Here is a 24,391-nt window from a genome sequence, read left to right as displayed (position 1 = left end):
ATAGTGGCAAAGTGGCATAAACAAGTACCTTCAGATATTATAATCACCAAGCACATTAAGGAACACAAGAGACTAGCTGAGGGTTAACAATGAAGTCTTTTTCAAATAATTTAGGTAAAATAGAAATTACACCCTATAGTTCAAGAACTGCTATATCCCACCACCATGCTTTATCTGATTCAGGAATTTTTATCTTATGGTGACCATTTATAAAACTTAACCTAGCCTAATATAAAAATAAACTCCAAACAAAGGTTAAAATGCATATTGAAAAGGTGTCAAAATAAACAAGCACTAGCAAAGAATATTCTGAAAATGAATTTAAGAAAAAAAGTTCCACTTAACATAGCATCAAAAAGAATGAAATACTTAAGAATAAATTTAACAAGAGGGTTTAAGATTTGTACACTGATAACTATAAAACAAAAGAAATTCGAATCTGAATAAAGAGACAGACATTCTGTAATCATGGATTAGAAGATTAATGTTAAGATGGTAATGTTTCCAAACTGATCTACAGATTTAATGTAATCCTATCAAAATTCCAGCTGTCTTTTTTTTTTTTTAAAAAAGACAATAAGTGCAAGGGGCTCAGAATATCCAAAATAATCTTGCTAAAGAAAAAAGTTGGAGGACTCACACTTCCACATTTACTACAAAGTTAAATAAGTCAGTACTGTAGTTGCAAAGACACAGACACAGATCAATGGAATTAAACTGATATGAGTCCAGAAATGCCTACATTTATAGCCAACAGATATTTGACAAGAGTGCCAAGACAATTCAATAGGAAAAGAATAATGTTTTCAACAAATGGACCTTGGACAACTAGATATCTACCTGAAAAAAAAGATGGAAGCTGCACCCTTTCTTTACACCAGACACAGAAATTAACTCCAAATGGATCACAGACCTAAATGTAAGAGCTTAAATTACACAACTTAGAATAAATCATAAAAGTAACTCTTTGTGACCTTGGGTTAGGCAAAGATCCTTAGATATAAGACCAGGGCACCAAAAACAAACAAACAAACAAACAAACAAAGGAAAAATAGATAAACTGGGCTTCATCAAAATAAAAAACACTTGTCCTTCAAAGGATACTATCAAGGAAGTGGTAAGACAATCCACAGACTGAAGAAAACATTTGCAAATCATATATTTGATAAGGAATCTGTATACAGAATTAAGACCTCTATTCAACAATAAAAAGATAAATAAACCTATTTTTAAATGAGTGAAGGAAGGACTTCTGGTCTCCAGTTTGGCATTGGAGGAACTTGGAAGTCATTCCTATTATCTTCACAGTAAGAGCTGAACAAACTGAAAACGAGCCCTCTCCTTAAGTCCATCACAGAACTGTGGTCACAGGACAAACTGCTGCCCTAAAAACCAGAGACAAACCGACAGATACATAAAAGCTTACTGGAGAAGCCCAGGAGCAGAAATTGCCTGTGAAGCCAGTACCAGTACAGGAAGACTTAAACTGTAACTGACAGGGGTGCAACTGTTAACAAATCTGAAAGTTAAAAACTACAGAAGGGGGGCCCACACTTTTCTCAGTTTTTACTTCCAGGAGTCCTACCAGGTTCACAAAATGAAGATCTAAGAAAAATCTGTTGGCTGCAGGAAGAGGGAAAAAGTAGCCATTTAAAAATAGGCCTAGAGCATTCTTTTCTTGAGACTTCCCTCAAGAAAAACTATTCTACGGAGCTAATTGAACTGAGGGAAAGGAAATACCCAACACTAGCCTTCACTAGACTTTCAAGTGGCCGAAGGGAAATAACCAATTCTAACATCATCTAGCCTTCCATGTAAAGGATGGGAGATATAAAACTCCAGTCCCCTCTACCTTTGTCTCCCCTATTACGGATGATGGGGACAAAAAAACCTAAGAAGCATTTATAAAGGTCAAGCCCACAACACGGGCTCACTAAGAGACTACGACCTAATTTTAGGAATATAGAACACTTGCCCTCCCTCCACACCTTACCACCACTTATGGAGCCCTGTGCTCCTCTATAACAGCAGGGAAATATATGGAAAGAAATACATTTCTCAGACTTTATTTACGAATTCTCTCAGGAAACCCAAAGACAACAGCAGAGACAAAATAAAAGAACACCAGAAGAAATTTTAATTTATGACACAGCTACAGCAAACAATAAACATAATCCAACTCCTGCCAGATAAACATAAAACTTGACATTAAAGGCCTATTTACCTAGATAATTTTTACACAATATAGCAGGTCCAGCTTTCAACATAAAATTACATGGAGTACTGAAAGACAAAAATCAAAATGTAAATAGAGAGCAGGTATCAGAACCAAACACAGCAGAGATGATAAATTATCAAACTGGGAATTTAAAGCAATTATGATTAATATGCTATGGGCTCTAATGGAAAAAGTAGATAACACACAAGAACAGATGGGTAATGGATGCAGAGAGAGATGGAAACTCTAAGAAAGATTCAAAAGGAAATGCTAGAAATCAAAAACACTGTAACAGAAATTAACAATGCCTTTGAGGGATTTCATAAACACACTGGACATGGCCAAAGAAGGAATCAGTGAGCTTGAAAAGATGTCAATAGAAACTTCCAAAACTGCAATGCAAGGAGAAAAAAGAATGAAAAAGACAGAACAGAATATCCAAGAACTCTGTGGGACAATTACAAAAGGTGTAACATGCATAATGGGAATAACACAAGGAGAAAAGAAAAAGGAACAGAAATAGTATTTGAATCAATAATTGAGAATTTCACAAAATTAATGTCAGACAACCAACCACAGATGGAAGAAGAGGATATGCCAAAAAATCTACACCTAGGTATATCATATTTAAAATGCAAAAGATCAAAGGCAAAGAGGAAATCTTGAAAGAAGGCGGGGGGGGGGGGCTCACCTACAGCCATATAAAGAATTATATCAAATTTCTCTTCAAAAATCACATAAGCAAGAAAAGTAAAGTAAAATATTTAAAGTGCTGAAAGAAAAAAAAAAAGCCATCAATCTAGAATTCTGCATCCAGCAAAATTATCCTTCAAATGTAAAGGAGAAATAAAGATTTCTCTCAGGAAAACAAAAATTGACAGAATTTGTCAACAGCAGACCTCCCATCCAAAAAATGTTAAAATACAAATTCATCAGAAAGAAAGAAAATGTCATAGGTGAGATCAGGTCTGCAGAAAAGAAAAACAGAACACTAGAGAAAGAATAATAAAAGTAAAATATATTTTATTTTTCTTATTCTTAATTTATCTAGCAGGTATCCATTTGTTCAAAATAATAATAACAGTGTATTCAGTAATGGTATCTAACAGATTAGCGAAACTGATGATAGCAATGTTACATGGAATGGAAAGGAGAAATTGGAAATACCTTGTCATAAGGTACTTTAACTATTAGTGAGGTGTTTGTTACTTGAAAATGGACTTTAAAAAGTTGTAAAATGTATATCGTAGACTCAAGTACAACCAATAACAAAGGTTTAAAAAAAGTATAACAGATATGCTAAGAGAGGAGAAAAAATAGAATCATATCAAATGCTCAATTAAAGACAGAGGGAAAAAAAGCAAAACAAGAAACAATGAACAAAGGCAATGAATAGAAACAGTAAGATATGGTAAAAATGTGGTCCAACTATATAAATAATCTTTTTAAACATCAATGGCCTAAATCTATAACATGAAAGACAGAGACTATCAGTGAAATTTTTAAAAAACCATTAAAATTGTACAGGTTTATACATCACATATCATAATTTAAAAACATATAAAAATCATTTTAAAAATAAATTTTAATATATAATCTAAAAGAAAATGACTTTAAATTCAAAGACACAAAAACATTAAAAGTAGGGATGGACACAACAAGAAAACTACAGACCAATATTCCTGATGGAAACTGAATGTAAAAACCCTCAACAAAATACTAGTAAACCAAACTCAACAGCACATAAAAAGGATTATACAGCATTACCAAGTTTTAAACCTGCAATGCAAGAATTCATACTTGAAATGCAAAGATTTATACCTGGAATGCAAAGATGGTTTTACGTAAGAAAATCAATGTGATACACCACATTAGCAATATGAAGGACAAAAATCAAATGACCACCTCAGTTGATGCAGAAAAAGCATTTAACAAAATTCAACACTCTTTCAAGATAAGAATGCTCAACCAACTGAAATAGATAGGAAGTGCCTTAACATAATAAAAGCTATAGGTGAAAAGCCCACTGTTAACATTATATTCAATGATAAAAACCTGAAAGTTTCTTCCCAAAAATCAGGAACAAGGCAAGGATGCCCACTCTCATCACTACTATTAACACAGTACTTGAAACCCTAGCCAAAGCAATTACACAAGAAAAATAATAAAAGGCACCTAAACTGGGGGAAAAAAGTAAAATTATTTCTGTTCACATATGAGATGTTCTTATATGCAGAAAAACCAAAAGAATTTAAATAAATAAATAAATAAATAAATAAATAAATAAATAAATAAATAAATAAATAAAAAAAAAAAACAAAACACCAACCCTGTTAGAACTAAGAAAAAATTTCAGCAAAGTTTCAGTATACAAAATGAACACTCAAAAATTCGAAAATTGTACCTCTTGGGGAGTGATGGAAATTTTAGGTTATCTTGATTGTGGTGGTGGTTTCAATGGATGTATATATTTATTAAAATTCATAAAATTGTACATCTAAAATATGTGTAGTTTACTGCACAGGAACCATACCACAATAAAGGTTTTTTTTTTTTAATTGGTTGTATTTCTCTATACCAACAATGATCAATCAAAAAAGACAGCAGTATCATTTACTACAGTACCAAAAAGGATAAAATAGTTAGGGAAAAAACCTGACCAAGGAGGTGAAAGACTTGTACACTGAAAACTATTAGACTTAATATCATTAAAATGCCCATACCACCCAAAGCCAGCTAGATTCAAGCCAATCCCTATCAAAATCAAATGGCACCTTTTGCAGTAATAGAAAAACAAAATCCTAAAATTTATATGGAATCTCAAAATACCCCCAAAGAGCCAAACAATATTGAAAAAGGACAAAGTTGGAGGTCTCACACTTTCTGACTTGAAAACAAGCTACGAAGCAACAGTAATCAAGACAGTATGGAACTAGCATAAACACAGATATGTAGACCAATGGAACAGAACAGAGAAACCAGAAATAAACCCTTACATATATGACCAAATGATTTTCAACAAAGGTGTAAGACTACACAAGGGGAAAGGATAATCTCTTAAAGCAAATGGTACTGGGAAAATGGAATATTCACAAGCAAAAAAAAAAAAAGGTGATGAACTCTTACCTAACACCATACACAAAAATTAACTCAAAATGGATCAAAGACCTAAAACTACAAAAACCCTAGAAGAAAACAAAGGGGAAATGCTTCAGGATATTGAAGTTGGCAACATAAATAACTTTTCATGACTAGCTTATTTCGCTTAGCATAATGTCTTTGAGGTTCATCCATGTTGTGGCAAGTTAAAGGAGTTCTTTCTTTTGATGACATCAAAAGCACAAATGATTGAAACAATAGATAAATGGGACTACATCAAACTTTAAAACTTCTGAGTATCAAAGTAAATTAAATCATAAGCTAATTTATATGTGGAATCCTGTAAAAAAAAAATGTCAAACTCATAGAAACAGAGAGTACAATGATGGTTACAATGGGCTGGGGGAGTGGGAGAAATGGAAAGATGGTATTCAAAGCCGTAACATGATGGGGATCTAATATACAGTGTGGTACCTATAGTTAATAATACTGTATTGTACTCTTGAAATTTGCTAAGAGAGTAGATTTCAAGTATTCTCACCAATGCACACACAAAAAAGGTAATTATGTGAGGTGATGAATATGTTAATTAACTTATTAGGGCAATTATTTCACAGTGTATACATATAACAGATGATCACACTGTACAACACTTTAAACATATGCTATTTTGTGAATTATACCTCAATAAAACTGGGAAAAAGTAGAGTTCAGCCAAAAACAAAACAAACAAACAAAACAATAAACAGTTAAGTTGGTAAGTTTAATTATATATATATATATATATATATATTTTTTTTTAATAAAGAAAAGTAAAGGGAAAGAAGACAGTATACTATACTAAGACTAAAAGAAAGCTGAGGTAGTTACATTAATTTCTGACAAAGTAGACTACAGAGCAAGAATGATTATCAGGGATAAAAGGGGGCATTACATAATGAAAAGGGGGTCAATTCTCCAAAGAAACATTACAATTCTTAATTTGTATGCACCTAATAGCAGCGCATCAAAATATCTGAGGCAAAAACTAGTGGAATCACAAGGAGGAATAGACAAAAATCCATTATTATAGTTGGAGGTTTCAATATCCCTTCATCAGTTATTAGCTACTGATGTATCCAGCAAGTAGAAAATCAGTAAGGATATAGTTGAACTGAATGACATTATTAATCCACTGGATCTAATTAATATATTTACAGAAAAATTTTACTCAATAATAGCTGAATACATATTCTTCTCAAGCTCATATAGAACATCATCAACATAAAACATACCTGAGCAAATTAAAAAGAATAATCATCATACAAGGTATGCTCTCAGACCTCAATGAAATTAAACCAGAAATCAATAACAGAAAAACAGTCAGAAAGACCCCACAATATTTGGAGCATAAACAACATACTTCTAAATTAACACATGGGTCAAAGAGGTCTCAAGAGAAAATAAGTATTTTGAGCTAAATCAAAATTTGTGAATGCAGTGGAAGCAGTGCTTGGAGGGAAATTTTTAGCAACGATTGCATATATTAAATAAGAAAATCCAAAATCAACCATCTAAGCTTGCAACTTAGAAAACTAGAAAAAGAACAAATTAAACCCAAAGTAGGCAGAAGAAAAGAAATAATAAAAATTAGAGAAGAAACTGAAAATAGGAAATCAACAAAGAAAAATCAGCAAAATCAAAAGACAGTTCTTTGAAAAGATCAATAAGACTGGTAAGCCTCTAGCCAGGTTAACTAAGAAGAGAGAAGACATAAATTACTAATATCAAAAGCAAAGAGGTGCCATCACCACAGATCTCATGGACAATAAAAGAATAATAAAGAAATATCATAACAAACTCTGTACCCATAAATTTGATAACGTAGCTGAAACTGATCAATTTCTTAATCATATCTATAGATGTAGAAAATGTACTTGACAGAATTCAACATCCATTCATAAGAACTCTAAGCAAACTAGGAATAAAGAGAAACATCCTCAACTTGATAAAGAACATCTACAAAAATTCTACAGGTAACTCTATACTTTACAGGCAATAAAGACTCAAGATTCTCACCATTCCTACTCAACACTGCATAGAATGCAGTAAGATGGCCCTGTGCTGCCCAATGAAGGTAATAAAGGGTACACAAACTAAGAAAAAAAAGTAAAGCTATCTTTGTTCATAATGACATGACTTTCTGTGTAAAAAATCTCAAGGCATCAAAAACAGAAAACACCCTGGAACTAATAACCGACTATAGCAAGGTTGCAGGATACAAGATTAAGGTCAACTGCTTTTTTATGTACCAGCAATAAACAACTGAAATTTGAAATTAAAAAACAATACAGTTTACAACGGCACCCACCACCACTGCCCCCCAACAAGAAATACTTAGGTATAAAGCAAACAAACTATGTACAAGATCTACAGGACAAATACTATAAAACTTTGAGGAAAGAAATCAAAGATCTAAATAAATGGAAACCTATCTTGTATATGGAGAGGAAGACTCAATATTGTCAAGATGCCAGTTCTTCCTAACATGATCTATAGATTTAATGCAATCCCAATAAAAATCCCAGCAAGTTATTTTGTGGCAATCGAACAGCTGACACTTCAGTATTGTAGAACAGTCAAAAGACTGATGCTAACTGACTTAAAGACTTACAGTAAAGCTACAGGGGGAAAAAAAGCCCAGAAAAACAAAAAACAGTATGCTACTAGAGAAAGAACAAACAAATAGATCCCTGGAACAGAACAGAAAGCCCAGAAATAGCCACCAGATATAACCAAAAGAACTTTGACAAAGGAAAAAAGGCATTTCAATGGAGAAAGGACAGTCTTTTCAACTGATAGTGTTTGAACAACTGAACATGCAAAGAAATGAATCTAAACACAGATCTTACACCCTTCACAAAAATTAACTCAAAATGGATCAAAGGCCTAAATGTAAAGGGCAAAACTATAAAACACTTACAAGACAACATGGGAGAAAATTCAAGTGTCCTTGGGTTTGGTGGTGACTTTTTAGATGCAACACCAAAAAGCACAACCCATGAAAGAAAAGTTGTAAATTTGACTTTTCATTTAAAATATAAAATTTCTGCTCTAAGTCACTAATGAAAAGACAAGTCACAGACTGGGAGAAAATCTCTGTAAAACACATCTTAGAAAGCACTGTTATCCAAGATATACAAAGAACTCTTTAAACTCAACAGCAAGAAAACAATCAACTATTAGAAATGGGCAAAAGACCTGAACAGACACTTCACACTTTTCTCCCACCTCCCGCCTCTGGCAACCACCAATCTCTGTATCTATGAACTTAATCTTTTGTCATTGCTGTTCCTTTTTTAAAGATTTCATACATAAGAGACCATGTGATATTTCTATTTTTCTGTCTAATTTATTTCACTTAACACAATGCCCTCAAGGTCTATCCATGTTATCACAATATCAGGATTTCCTTTTTACAGCTGAATTTTATTTCATCATATACATACATATCACAATTTCTTTATTCATTCATCCATTTATGAACACTTAGGTTGTTTCCATAGCTTGGTTATTGTAAATAATGCTGCAATAAACATGGGGTACATTAATCTTTTCAAGTTAGTATTTTGTCATTTTCTTCAGATAAATATCCAAAAGTGGAACTGCTGGATCCTATGGTAATTCTATTTTTTATATTTTGAGGAATCTCCACACTGCTTTTCATAGTGCTTGCACCATCCATTTTCTCCTAAACAGTGCCCAAAGGTTCCCTTTATCCACATTCTTGCCAATACTTGTTATTTCTTGCCTTTTTCATAACAGCCATCCTCACAGGTATGAGGTGATACCTTACTGTGGTTCTAATTTGCATTTCCCTGATGACTGGTGATGTTGAGCATCTTCATATACCTGTTGGCCATCTGTACATCTTCTTTGGAAAAATGTCAATTCAAGTCAATTGCCCATTTTTTAATCAGGTTGTTGGGGTTTTTGCTACTGAGTTGTATGAGTTCTTTACATATTTTAGATATTAGCTTTCTCCCGTTCAATGGGTTGCCTTTTCATTTTGTTGATGGTTTCCTCTGCTGTGCAGGAACTTTTTAGTCTGATGTAGTCCCACTTGTTTATTTTTGCTTTCGTTGCTTCTGCTTTGGGTTTTAGATTTAAAACATCACTGCTAAGACCTATGTCATGGAGTTTACCACGTACGTTTTCTTGTAGGAGTTTTATGGTTTTAGATCTTATATTTAGGTCTTTAACCCATTTTGAGTTAATTTTTGCGTATGGTATAAGACAGTGGTTGAATTTCACTCTTTTGCATGTGGCTGTTCAGTTTTCTCAACATCATTTATTGTAGAGATTGTCCTTTTCCCACTATATATTCTTATCTCCTTCATCATAAATGATTTGAACATACATGCATCGGCTTATTTCTGGGCTCTATTCTGTTCCATTGATCTATGTGTCTTTTTTTATGCCAATACAACACTGTTTTAATTAATGTAGCTTTGTAATATAGTTTGAAATCATGAAGCATGATGCCTCCAAATTTGTCTTCCTTCTCAAGACTGCATTGACTATTGGGGGATTTTGCGGTTCCATACAAATTTTGGGATTATTTGTTTTATTTCTTTGAAAACTGTCATTGGAATTTTGATAGGGATTGCATGAAATTCCTAGATTGTTTTGGGTAGTATGGACATTTTAACAATATTGATTCTTCCATTTCATAAGCAATAATATCTTTCCATTTAATTGTGTCTTCATCAATTTCTTTCATTAATGTCTTTTAGTTTTTAATACACAGGTCTTTCAACTCCTTGGTCAAACCTATTCCTAGGTATTTTATTCTTTTCAGTGCAACTGTTAATGAGACTGTTTTGTCTGGTAGTTTGTTATTAGTATACAGAAATGCAAGAGATATGTGTGAAACTTTACTGAATTGGTTTATTCTAAGTTGCTTTTTTTTTTTAATGGATTTTCCATACACAATATCATGTCATCTGCAAATAGTGACAGTTTTACTTCTTCTTTTCCAATTTGGATGCCTTTTACTTCTTTTTCTTGCCTAATTGCTCTGGCTGCCTTCTAATAAGTTTTATTTCTCTTTCTTTCAAGCCATTCAAGTCACTGAAAGGCAGAAAAAAGACATTCAGGACCACAAATGGCATGCTTCCACTTTTTTTCTCTCTGGGATAATGGAGGCAATAAAACTACATATAATTTTAAAAGCAAAATCAACAGACTCCTTCCCCATTAACCTTTATACAGTCTCTGAAAATTCAATTCAATTAAAAACATATTTTATTAATCATCCTACATAGGCACTTGAGAAAGTAGCATAAAACAGTCTGTTACCTTAGAAAGTTTGGTGTGTTAACTATGAAAATGTGCCTCTCAGATATCCCATTGCAGGAAATTTCATTGACCAATGGTCCCAGCTACTGAGCTCTCAAAGCCATTCTCTTCTTTGGGGCCAAGCCAAGCTTCCCACGAACTGTTCCCAGCCAATGACTCAGCATGGCAGATGTACTTAATAAAGCCCTTTTCCCAGGAGACACTGGATTCCTCTAATGGTTCAACCTTGGACTGATGATTCTCTACTGGTTTTGCTGTAACTTTCTTAGATCTGCAATGCCGTGTTAAGACTTTTCCTACATCTTCTATCTCCTCTACAAAGGTTAAAACCTGTTTTTTTACACTTGGTAACTACAAGTTTTCATGACCCAAAGAATACAGCTCTATATGGCATAACTAAAGATTACTATTTCTTTCAAGTTGTCTGCCAATTTTATCAAGAAATAGATTTTCCACAAAGGACTTAAAATAGCTATATAATTACAAATAATTAGGTACCTGAGAATAGAATTAAGAGAAAGCAAAGCAAAGAGGAAAAAATCCAAAATAAATAGCAGTTTGTAGTAATTAAGATGCCTAAAAATAAAAACAATAGAACTTAATTTTAAGGGGTTTTAAAATTAAGTAAATATTCTCAATACATTGCTTCATTTGATTAAGACAAAAATCAAGTGAGTAAATGGAGCAAAACGAGAGCACAATATTTACTGGGTTTTTTTATGCACCAAAATTTTTATGTATCAAACTAGGGCATTGTTGTAGTAATAGCATTTCAGCTTTACAGATGATGAAACTGAGGCTCATAAAGTTAATGGATATGCTCAAGCTTACAAAACTACTAGTAGTGGACCAAGGTCTTATTTCTTCTATATTGTCTCCAGAATATGCAGAGAATGATCGCAAAGGATGGAGCCCAGACATTATCTCTCCTCACTCTTCAAAATGGTATACATTAGAAGTAGGGCTCAAATCACTCTCCATTCACAACAGAACAACAGTGACACTTCACTTCCCTACCCCCACATCCCAACCACAGAGGAAATGAAACCATGCAGGATATATGAAACCTATGACTAGTTCAAAGGAGAACTGAAATTAATAGTTAATGAAGCTAAGATCACTAATTAATTAAAAATGTAGCTTACTGATCTTCAAATTGGAAAAGCCAGCCTCAACAATCATCAGTAGCTTTGGGGATTGATTAATCTTCTCCCTGCTCTTATATCAAAGATCTCCTACATAAGGTACCTAGCTGGACTTTACACCTAAAACCACCACTACAGCATTTTCTATCATAAGCACTTCCAAACTGGCGAGTTGAGGTAGTTTAATTTTAATTTAAATAATTTGCCATAGTATTATGGGTCCAGAAGGAAAAGGGCATTCAAATTGTAACTAAAACACCACTGAAATGAAGTATTACACCAGAAATTTATTTAAAAAAAAAAATTCAGTCTTTAGATATAGCAGGAAAAATTACCCTTGGTTTTCTTTTTATTTCTAACCATTCTTTCCCTTCTTGTTTTTTCACTGAAACAAACTGCCTCTCACTGACACCAGCAGAGGTTCAGAATGTTGGTCTATGTAACTGGGCAAGAAGACCCTATTCCAGTCTTGTTTTGAAAATACATAATTATTTACTGCAATCTTAGGTAGCAGCTATTTAAAATCACAGAGGTGAAACTACAGAATTGTAAGCTGCCAGGAAAATTGCTGTTTTATAATAATTAAGAGAAATGAATTGGTCAATATATCAAATTTTATTTTCTGGCAAATAGTTAATATTTAGGAAGAAGAACAAAGAATACTTAAGTTCCACAAAGAAAAAGTGATACATTGGAAATAACTGAACTAGTATACTATAAGATAGCCTGCCACTTATTAGCATTCAGAAGGAAAACAAAACCAAAGTTATACAATAGGAACAAAAACAATAAAATACTTAGGAAGAATAAGCTTAACAACAAATGTCAAAATCCTTTGTATGTAAAACTCCTGAAAAACACAGAAGTAAACCTGAACAAATGGAAAGATGTCTCTTATTCCTTGGTAATTCAAATCAATAGGTGATTTAACTCCCTAATAAGTTAATATACAGTTTAGAAATTCCAATTACAAATATCAACGTTTTTTTATGAAGTTAGCCAAACTGATAACAAAGTTCATATGGAAAAATAAACATCCAAAAAATAGCTGGAAAAACATGAAAAAGAAAAGCTACAAAGGCAGATTAGCCATACCAGACATTAGAACATACTATAAAGATGCATAATTAAAACTGTGATACTGACATAAAAATATGCAAATGACCTAGTAAAACACAACTGGAAAGTCCAGAAATAGACCAAGTATATGTGGAAATTTAGCATACAGTAACAACAGCACCTCAAATCACTGGAACAAAGACAGACCTTTTAATAAACTGTACTTAGACAACTGATTAATGATTTACAAAGGATAAAATTAGATCAATATTTCAAACCATGCATAGTAATAAACTCCATATATATGAATAAACTTCAAATGGACCAGGGATCTAAATGTAAAAAGTGAAATATTACAAATGCTAGAAAATATGGCTGAGTTTCCCTTTAAGCTAAAGAAAAGGCCTTCTAATCACAATAAAATCCAGGTATGATAAAAGAACACCAAATTTGACTGCATGGAGGCAGGGGGGACATCTATATGGCAAAAAAAAAAAAAAAAAAAAAAAAAGAACACACAAAGCAATAATACTACATCACAGACAAAAATTATATCCATAATAAAGAATTCTTCAGCGTTGAGAGGAAAAGATCAAAAATTCATTTTTAAAGTGGGCTAAAAAAAGAAAAAAAGGACAATTTTCACACACATTCACAAAAACAAGTAAAATGGCCACTGAAAGGATAAAAAGATGTTAAAATTACATTTATAAGATTGTAAATTAAAACTACAATGAGATACCATTTCTCACCTCAAGACTGGCAAAAACTAAAAAAGTAAATCAATGCAAATTGTCAGCTGTGGATAGACAGGCATTCATATGTTGTTACTGGAGAGAATGCAAATCTGTACAACCCCTTATGCAGGGAAGCTCAGCAGTATCATACAAAACTGCCTATGTGTTTATGCTTTGATTCAGCAGTCCTAGTTCTTAATTTACCCTGAAGATATACATCCAATAAAAAAAAAATTACATATGCACAAAGGTTTTCATAACAGCCTTCTTGGAGATTATAAAATATTGAAAAAAAAATTCAGTATCCATATATAGAAGAAGGTTGGAATCAACTCTGCAATACTACGAAGCTGTAAGAATGATGAGAAAAATCTCTGACATGATACACAATGACTTCCAGGAACGATAGTTAACAGAAAAAGTAAAGTACAAAAGAATATCTTTAACAACATTACATTTTACATAAAAAAGAAAGCAAGAAAATTATAGTCGGCCCTCTGCTCCATAGGGGCCCCCAGGGATTTAACCAAGCTCAGATAAAAACATTAGGGGAGAAAAAACTCCAGGATGTTCCAAAATTCAAAACTTGTACTTGCCACATCAGCAACTATTTACACAACATTTACATAGTATTTACAACTATAAAGTATCCACACTGTCTTAGGAATTATAAGTAATCTAGAGATGACTAAAGTATATGGGAGGATGTGCTTGGGTTATATGGAAATACCACACCATTTTATATAAGGAACTTGAACAGCCACAGATTTTTGGTATCCACAGGGATACCCACAGGGGGCAGGGTCTTGGGACCAGTCCTCCCTGGATACCAAGGAATAACGGTATACTTGCAGCTCATTTGGGCAAAACAAACCCAGAAAAAAATAAACCAGAACATGGTAAGACTGGCTATCTAGAGACTGAATGGAAACAAGACCAGGAATACAGAGGGAACAACATTTGTGTATTTCTGATTTTAGGGACCATGTTAGTGTTTCACAGATTGAAAATATAATTTTTTTTAAGTCAAAAAGAATGGGGATAAAGTTCTATAAAGGGATATGTATACAAACGGATGACTCAAACTGTACTTCAAATGAATAACTTAACCATGCTAAAGGAAAAAATTTCAATTTTTTTAAAAAGCAAGAAAAAGAACACAAGTACCATACTTCTGAACAGAATATATTAGTTTGACATAGCAAAGATAAAATGTAACAAAGTATTCTGGAGTCAGACTGTTTGGATTCATTTTTCTGCCCATTTACTCACTTGCTAACTGTATGACCCTGGACAGGTTAATTTATAATCTCTTTGTGGGCAGGTTTCCTTATCTGAATAATAACAATACCAACCTCACAGTAGTAATGATAAGGCTTATATAAAACTACTCATGTAAAAACCTTAGATTACTAAGCATATATTAAGGATTTGATAAGTATTTGCTATCATCAACTACTAATTCAAAAACACATTAAATTTGTGGGTATCCAGGAGATGGACGTAATAATAGAGTTCCTGTCATGAAAAAAATTGGAATTTCCTAGTTTATGAACATTAAGTGTTCAAGCAATCTAGAATAGAAGATCCATATGGCTGGCTGGAATCATCTGGGAAATTTCATAAAGGAAGAATCTGACATGGATCTTTATATATGCCCAGGATTTAGACAGCAGGAGAACAGGAGAGGTAGAAGGGAAACTGAATAAAAGCAGAGAAGCCATAGAAACCAATATATCTCAAGGACAGTAACATATACAGTTTGTAAAAGCTGAGTATTTGGAGGTATGGCAAGACTATGGAAGCTCCTGAATGCACAATTAAAACCAGGCAGGCTTTATTTTCTAGACTATGAGGAATCAGAGAAGATTTGTGTATAGGAGAACAACATGGCCAAAATTAACTGTGGAATTATTCTAAAGTTGGCAAGCATAAGGGACTGGAAGTGAGATCAGAGGGAGAGTTTTACCAGTGGTTAAACCAAGTAACAACAAGGATCTGACTGAAACAGTAGTGATGAGAAAAGGAAAGAAGGTATAGCTCAATGAGGCAGTGAGGGGAAAAAAAAAAAATCAACCAAGCTTGGTGATGACTAGATATGAGATATGAGAGAATGCAAGAGTCTGAATGACAGGTGAACGATAAAACTGTTAGAAGGAAAAAGCAAAAAGGAATGGGAACCAATAGAAAAGATTTCCGTTAAGACTAAAAGATAAGTCAGAATTAGACAGAAGCCTTGCCAATTTGAGACAACAGTACAACATTCAGATATCAAGATCCAGTAGGCATTTGGCAACATGGGACTAATGCTCGGGAGAGAGACAACTGAAGACCTAAACTTTAGAAATTTTTTTTTAACCTCTCTAGAATGTTTGAGACATTCAGGAGCATACAGACACTAGACTACGTGTTGTTTCAGAGCAGTAATCACCTCTTATTTTTATATCCCTTAATGTTTAGTACAGTTCCTAGCACATACGAGACTCTCAGTAAAATGTTGCAGAGGTGGGAAGAGCAGGGAAGGGAACAGAGTTAACACGGCTTGTTAATGGCAGAGCCCTGATTAGAGCCCAGGTCTCCTGATGCTCCACTATATCATAATGTAGAGATGCTCTCTGACCATCCATGCACAAGATCCCCTGAAGAGATGGTGTGAAAAATGAAAATAAACTGTGGGAAGTACTGGTTTCTATGAGTATATAGAAGAGAGACATAAGAAGATAGCAAAGAAAGGTCAGTTATGGGGAAAAAAATGATCACACAGATTCAAAGGAAATTTTTTAAGAAAAGAAGCACAGTCAACTGTACCAAATGATCTACCACAGGCAATGTTTCTCTGGTCTCCTTTACCAGTGAGACCCAAGGCAGAGAGAGGCCACTTTTTTAAAGTAAGAAATTAAGAAATTTTAATCGACCCTTCACAGCATTTAAAATACATATGTCACTCATAGCAGCAGTTTAAAACTAACAGTGCAATCTTCAGTAAATTTTATCTCTACAAAATACACAACAGAAAATAAAGTCACTACAGAAGTTGAGCTGAACAAAAATGTGCACCATAAATGAAATTTGAAGCAAAAAGAAACAACTGAAAAAATAATCATTTACATGTATTGACAGCAACAAAATGTATGAAATACTGAAGGTCTTACCTTAAATCTCTTATCCTGCAATACCTTTTTGATGGCCACCAGTTCTCCTGAATCACAAAGTTTGGCTTGATATACCACACCAAATGATCCATTTCCAATCACTTTAGTATCTGTATAGCTGACTTCTTGTGGCCTATCTGGACCCTGCCCAGGAGTTGCCACCACTGTGGTCACCTTGCTGCCATCCTTGTCTCCTAAAAGTAAAAAGGGATAGAAAAATAAGAGCTGCAAAGAATTAAGCAGAGAAAATTGCCAAAGTACACAAAGTAAACTATATTCTTTAGTACAAATTATTTTTAAATGCTCATCTTAGTTTATCACATAGAATTACTTCAACTGTTTCAATTATAAGTAATTATTTTAACCACCATTTATTCAGTCATTCTGTAGACAAAGCACTATGTTTAGTCAATACATGTGATTTCACTTAATGAAAATAACCCAATGAAGTACATAGTACTGTTCCTGTATTAAATATAAAGAAAAGAATGTTAAATTTGCCCAGATCAAAAGGTGAATGGTAGACCCACAACCTTATCTCTCCAACTCTAAAGGTCCTAATTCTCTCCTCAAGGCTTTCTTATTTTACTTGAAAATAAGATACATACAACTGAAAACATCTACATTATACTAACTCTATTCAGACCACCCTGCCTTTAGAAAGCTAAGATTTTGAATTTTTGCTTCTCTGCCTTACTTCTTTTTAAGAAAACAGTGATACCTCTCCAAGAAAGGTCAGATGGGGAAAAGAACAGGGGAATGTTAATTTGGGGCTAAGAGATGGGAAACTTAAAAGAAAATCAAACCCATTCTGAAATGAGCTTCTTTCATAACTAGCTCAGCAGCCATGGAGTCTCTGCCTACTCATGGCCTTCTCACTACCTTGTGCCTTCTCTCCCTGCCAGTAGCAATCCAAAGACTCTCTTTAATTTAATCTCAAAGCCACCTCCTTCTTGACTGAGCATACTTTACAATCATCTTGTTCTCTGAATTCTTAAACTACTGTAAACCATTCTATATAGCCTAGCACCTAATTTTAAAGAGCTTTAAATTTTACTTTTAGTGATTTCAGAATACACAGATTCTAGTGACTACAATCATTGTGAAGTAGCAATTTATAACTTGTGTTTCTTCTTTCTTGACAAATCTAAAACCAAAACCAGTTCTCAGTACAATATAAATCCTTAGGCTTACTGACTAAACTACACGTTTTTTTCCCTTTGCTACTCTTCTATTATAGCTATTTTATTTTTAAGATGTTAACTGAATTCATATTAACCTCAAAAAAGAAAAATAATATACTATTTAACCCTAGATACCAAAGATTATGAAATACATATTCATCTATACCTCACATTTTAAAAGATTAAAAATATAATAATCTAATTTTCCAATGGTTTGAGTTTTTCCCCTACCAAATATAAAACTGCCAGCCAAATAAATATCCAAATGTTAGAGGCATGCTGTAACATTTATAGTCATTTAAGTTCACAGAGGTATTAATGTAGACAAAAGCCAGAAAGCAATATCCGTAATTGATGAACTCTCTTGCTTATATGGCAGCCTTCATGACAGATAGAAATGCAATAAATGATTCCTACACAAGATAGCTAGGTGAATAGTAGGCAGTCCGAATTTTATAACAGCCAGCTATCTTAAACATGCATGTCATTAGTTTTAAGGTGAAACACCCAAACAGATATTTAGTTAGCACAAATCCAACGCCACCTGTAGAAAGAATAACTCAAATCTTGTCAACACCACCATTTTTATTTCCAGCATATGCTTTAAATGCACATAAACCCCAGCACAAGTCAACACATATATAGCAGTTCTCAAAGCTTTCAAATATTCCCTTCATACCTCACTTCCTAGTAAAATAAATCTTAAAAATATTTGCTAAAAACCTAGTTTAATCTGAGTTCTAAATCTTCACTCCCCTCAATATTCCATATTACTTTTGTTTCTGACCATGTTAATTTCAACAACTTTTGAGTATAAACTTACTGTAAGTTATTTTTTCATTTGTAAAATAAACCTATCTTTAAACGCATCTTGTATTATGGCACTCCTAAAGATAGAATCACAATCTTCTAAACTTAAACTTTAAGTGAGGTGATCTAGAAAGGTCAGATCCAGAAATATTAAAATCCAAAGTACTGAATACAATATCCAACTGTCCCAAAGAAAATAAAAAGCAGGTGATTTCAAACAGTTTGACTCTTACCTGTATCATCCAAGTCAAAACTACATTACCAAAAAAACCTCTCTCTGTATATACTTTAAGAACTATGAATTAGTAATTTCAATTCCACTGAACAAGTTGCTTGCAAAATCTTACAGATCTAATTCACAAAACAAAGCATCATCATTTTTTAATTAAGACAAATTAACATATTAAGAACGGCTATTATACTCCACAGTTTTAGCTGAAAACAAAAACCGCCTGGGGTATATAAAACCAAAAATTATGCTTTTCTACTATGTAACCATACTTCAATAAACAAAACAATAGCCACAGCTTTGTACTTACTACCATAAAAGAATTTAAGCAATACAAGCATGTGTAATGACTTTCCCTACTTGCTTCCTCAGCCTGCATTTCTAAAAAAATCTTCATATTTCAGAAAAAATGGTTTCAAGGCTTCAAGAACCAGCTTTGAAAGATATTCATCACAAATGTGGTATTTGGCATCGCTTAAGCCTCAACTACTGAGCCTGTGAATGTCTATCCCAGCATCATGATTTGTCTATGGGAAGAGGCATAAATAAGATTAATTCTGCAAAAATATTAAAAGCAGAGTAGAAAGATAAACAGGTCCTATAGATGCTATAGCTTAAGGAGATTGTTGAGGCCTCAATTTTAAACTGCAACTGGATGTGGACAAAGACCAATCGTTTCACCTTCTTGCACATCTAATAAAAACCATAAACAGAGAATTAAAAAACTAACTATCTTGGAAGAAACTTAAAAGGTTTACTCTATTCTCTTTTGAGCAGTTATACTTCCCACTAGTAGAAAATCCTAGGTATACAAGGAACAATGGTTCTCAGGCTCTGTCTCAAATTTCCTGGAATTTTTATTCATAAATCACCAAGCTCTTCAGACTACTCCATCAGAGACCTGAAACAGCGTAACTGTAAAGAATGGTAAGATAACGCTGGGGGTGACTTGGCATGAACATTAGTACTGCATGGGACAGTCAGCAGCTAGTGTGCCAAGGAAAAGCATGTCACCATTTGGCATTGCAATTTGCCAACTCAGCAATAAAATAACAGCTATATAAAATTTCACTGTACAAAGAACTTTCTGACTCATTGTTTCATCTATTCTAATACTTATAATAAATGGTGGGACATACTTATTATGATTACTATGCCAATGAGGAAAGTAAGACTAAGAGAGATGAACTTGTCCAACATACAGCTTTCAAGTAGAACTCTTCACCTGCCTCATGCTATCCCTGCTATATTTTACATCCTTAAGAAGCAAATAATGTTTCTGAAAATACAATGTAAAAAGATCAGCTCCAAAGTAATAAGAGAATAAATGAGTAATCTTTTACAGTTTTCATTCCTAATTATTCATTTATTAATAGGTAAAGAGCTATTTCCAAAAATACTTTGGCAACATTAGATTTTGAAACTTCTCCCAAAACAAAAGCATATGGAAAACAAAAATACAAAAAGTTAATTCTGTGATGTTCAAACAATTTAACTTTTGCTACTAGAAACTGGATAACTTTGGATATCAACAATAGAGCAGCATTTTAAGCACTGTTACCAAGAGACCAACTAGAAATTCACTGAATGAATGAAAAACTAGAATTCATAACAAATGTGCCTCATTTTTAAAAAAAAGGTCACCACTCTGCCTAATATTAAATTTCCCAGAATGCATGGTATCGTGAGACTCACACTAATTACAATAAAATTAGTCTCCAAACAATGCCTCTGTCTCTCAAGAGCAACAACATTAAAGCATTGGGAACAACTCAGTTCTAGGCCTTCTCTCTGGCCAGAGAACTCCTAGGAGCCACTATTACAATTAAAATTCACTCTGGTGGTATAAATTTCCTACTATAATTTGAACACAGAATTAAATTCCCTACTCTTTACCACAATAGATAAATTTTACATATATAAACCACAAAAGACTCCTCATGAAGCAATGGGAAAATGGTATGCAACAGAAGAACCACTCTCCATTGAAGGTCATTAAATATAGAATACAATTTTACAAAAGCCTTAGGGGTATCCCAAAATGGTATGTGCAGCCTAGTTTTCAATCTCTCAAACACAAGTTTGTACCTGTAAGCAATCCCTGTGGTTACATTTTTAAAGTCTTCTTAAGTCACTCCTCAGACCCATCCTCCCTGAGATGAACAAATGTCACAGGGTAACACGATCCACACAGAAATGGACTGAGCATCCAAAAACGAAAGGGCCACTTCAAACATGTGTAATTATTTTGGAGGTATCTGACATGGACATTCTAATTTCATTGTTTCTTAAGATTCAGAGCTGAGAAAAAGCAGTAACTGTGACACTTCATAACTAGGCTTTTAGAGATGTTCATACACCATTCTACTGATATAAACTGAAAAAAGTCAGTAATGACTGTCTTTGTAAACTCTTCCTTTACCTCAAGAATAACATCTCCAAAAAGGAACCCTCCTACACTGCTGGTGGGAATGTAAATTGGGTGCAGCCACTATAGAGTTTCCTTAAAAAACTAATAAGAGTTACCATATGATCCAGCAATTCCACTCATGGGCTTATATCCAGAGAAAACTCTAATTCAAAAAGATACAGGCGCACACCAATGTTCACAGTAGCACTATTTACAATAGCCATGGAAACAACCTAAACGTTCATCAACAGATGAAGAGATAAAGATGTAGTATTTGTATGTATATATGTGTTCGTACACACACACACAAACACACACACACACACACACACACATTACTCAGCCATAAAAAAGAATGAAGTAATGCCATTTGAAGCAACCTGGATGGACCTAGATTATCACAGTAAGCGAAGTAAGACAGTAAGTGAAGTAAGAAGGACAAATATTATATCAATTATATATGGAATCTAAAAAAATTATACAAATGTACTTATTTACGTAACAGAAACAGACTCACAGACATAGAAAACAAATTTATGGTTACCAAAGAGGGGAAGGGATGAGGGACAAATTAGGCATTTGGGATTAACATATACATACTACTATATATAAAATAGATAAACAACAAGGACCTACTGTATAGCACAGGGAACTGTATTCAATATCTTAATAACCAATAATGGAAAAGAATCTGAAAAAGTGTGTGTGTGTGTGTGTGTGTGTGTGTGTTTAAGTATGTATGTGTGTGTTTGTGTGTGTGTATGTGAATATGTATGTGTGTATATACATATATATAACTGAATCACTTTGCTATATACCTGAACCTAAACACAACATTGTAAATCAACTGTACTTGACTAAAATAAAAGGGAAGTTTACATGTAGAAATAACAGAAAATTAAAAGTCTTCAACAAAAGCCTAAAGAACCAGCGTATAACACCTGTGACTACAAGGAAGCTACAAAGTATTTTTATGAAGTTTTTATTAACCTAACAATAGGATTAGTAGGGAAGCTAGTTCTGCCTATGCTTTCTTATGAAGAGAAATAACTATTTTTCTGGATGTTTACCAACAATATGGCAAACTCTCTACTGAAAAATATTATTATATAAATTACTCAAAAGAATCAAAGAAAATCTTATTTTCAGGCATGATTAAGATAGTCTCAAGGGGTAACACTGACCATTGTCAAATTTTCAGGTTTTTAAAGTTTAAACAACTCTTCACCCTAAGTAAATGGCTAAGGAATGTCTATTAAAGCATGATGTTCTCCCCAAAATAAACACAGCAGTTTACAAACATAAAAGCAACATAAAAGTTAATAAGCAAAACAAATAAAAAGGAACTAAGTTCCACAGAAAATCGGAGTTGGACAAATTGTAAAATAAACTTACTATTGTCATGAAAGAGAGGCTCTACCTTATGATGTGGAAGCTCTAGCCAGAGCGCAACTGCTCATATACCTTGGAATAAAATCATGAAGAAAGAAAGGGAATGCCAACTAAGCAAATGAATAGGTCAAATCAACCCTAACAATCAAAAGCATGATAAAATTTTAGGACAATTTCTATGTAATCTTATTGTGATAAAAATCTTTCTAGTAGGGCCTTTTGCCTTAGACACAGTTCATCTCCACGTGATTCCATCCAAAGAACTGGAAAAACCAAACCAAAAATTTACTAAATTTCCTTTGGGGATAGAAAGAATAAACAAAAGGAGAAGCAGGGGAAGCAAAATGGACAGATGTCATACATGAGCTGGCTTTTGGAGGTGTATATATCACTGTGTATCACTTCTAGAAATGAAAGGAAAACGCAGAGTGGCAGAGGATAAAGATGAGACAGAAAAGACTCTACAGAGTCCTTGACAACACACTAATTTCACACTTTAAATCACAAGAAGATACCAGGCCAATGGGATTAACAAGCATCAAATTTCTCTTTAAAAATGTCAAGTTTTTGTCCTTAAAGAGAGAAATAACGGTGTTAATATGGGCCCTGAGGTCATACAAAGGTTTTAAATCACACATATTCTACCACTTAATATCTATTAAATGCAGATAGCTGCTACTTGATAGAGTTGTTGTGATGATTATATAACATAGGTTAAGCAGGGTTTTTTTGTTTGGGGGGGGGGTTTCTTGTTAGTGTGTGTGTGTGTTTTAAGTGCATGCCACACAGTGAGTGCCTGACAAATTACAGTTCCTCTGAACTTTGAATTACTGGCAGTGGCTATCAAAAGAAACATTCTTCTTCTGTTCTGCTATGCTCTTTCACCACCTGGTACATGCCCTACTACAGTGCTTATCACAGTGTTCTATAATTATTAAGAGTCCCTCACTTGACTATGAGCTCTTAGGAAAGCCAGACATTATCTAAATCATTTACATTTCCCCACTGCTTATTAGCAGAGGGTTCAGCACAATGCAGGTGCTCAGCAAATGTTTGCTCTTGAATTCATATAAAAATCACTCAAGCAGAACTGTTAGGATTTGAGAAATGACTACTTCTTGCTAAACATTAAGCAGTGCTTTTATTTCTTATGCGTGTCATTGATCAGATACAAATCCCTAGGGATAACGGTATACAGAAGTCTTACAAATAGCAAACCAGAATGGAGGCTTACTGAAGACACTGCAACAAGCCAAAACAAATAATCCAATTTGCCACATGTGTATTTATTTACAGGTAGGAGACTTACTCTGTTTCATAATCCTTTTCCAAATAATTCTGGTTTCTTTAGAGCATCAATATGCAGCAATGGATAAGAACTGGGCAGGGGACATCTCTGAGGTCTGAAGTTCTGTTTACATCTATATATATAAGTACATTCCTTGAGTACCATTTTATATTTGCAACCATTGCTCACAGTAAATTTAAGGAGTTTACTAAAAATGAAGATTCTAGAATTTCACCAGCTGACAGACTCAGGAAATCTGCAGTAGGGCTCAGGAAACTATACTTTTAATAAGCATCCCCCAAATGATTTTTGAACTGGAGTCAAACAT

At 33.6% G+C, this 24,391-nt stretch overlaps 1 protein-coding gene across 3 annotated transcripts in view; it reads right to left on the bottom strand.

The window, feature by feature from the left end:
- The window catches only part of GSK3B (glycogen synthase kinase 3 beta), a 167,138-nt gene that overhangs the window by 87,818 nt on the left and 54,929 nt on the right, over nt 1-24,391 (bottom strand). For all 3 annotated transcript variants that reach the window (XM_031455135.2, XM_010981569.3, XM_031455129.2), the window contains exon 2: nt 16,751-16,944. In XM_031455135.2, coding sequence (XP_031310995.1) covers nt 16,751-16,944 — 194 coding nt within the window. The remainder of the gene's footprint in view (nt 1-16,750; nt 16,945-24,391) is intronic.

Source organism: Camelus dromedarius, chromosome 2, assembly GCF_036321535.1.
Source record: "Camelus dromedarius isolate mCamDro1 chromosome 2, mCamDro1.pat, whole genome shotgun sequence".
NCBI lineage: Eukaryota > Metazoa > Chordata > Mammalia > Artiodactyla > Camelidae > Camelus > Camelus dromedarius.
This window is presented reverse-complemented; position numbering and strand designations above follow the sequence as displayed.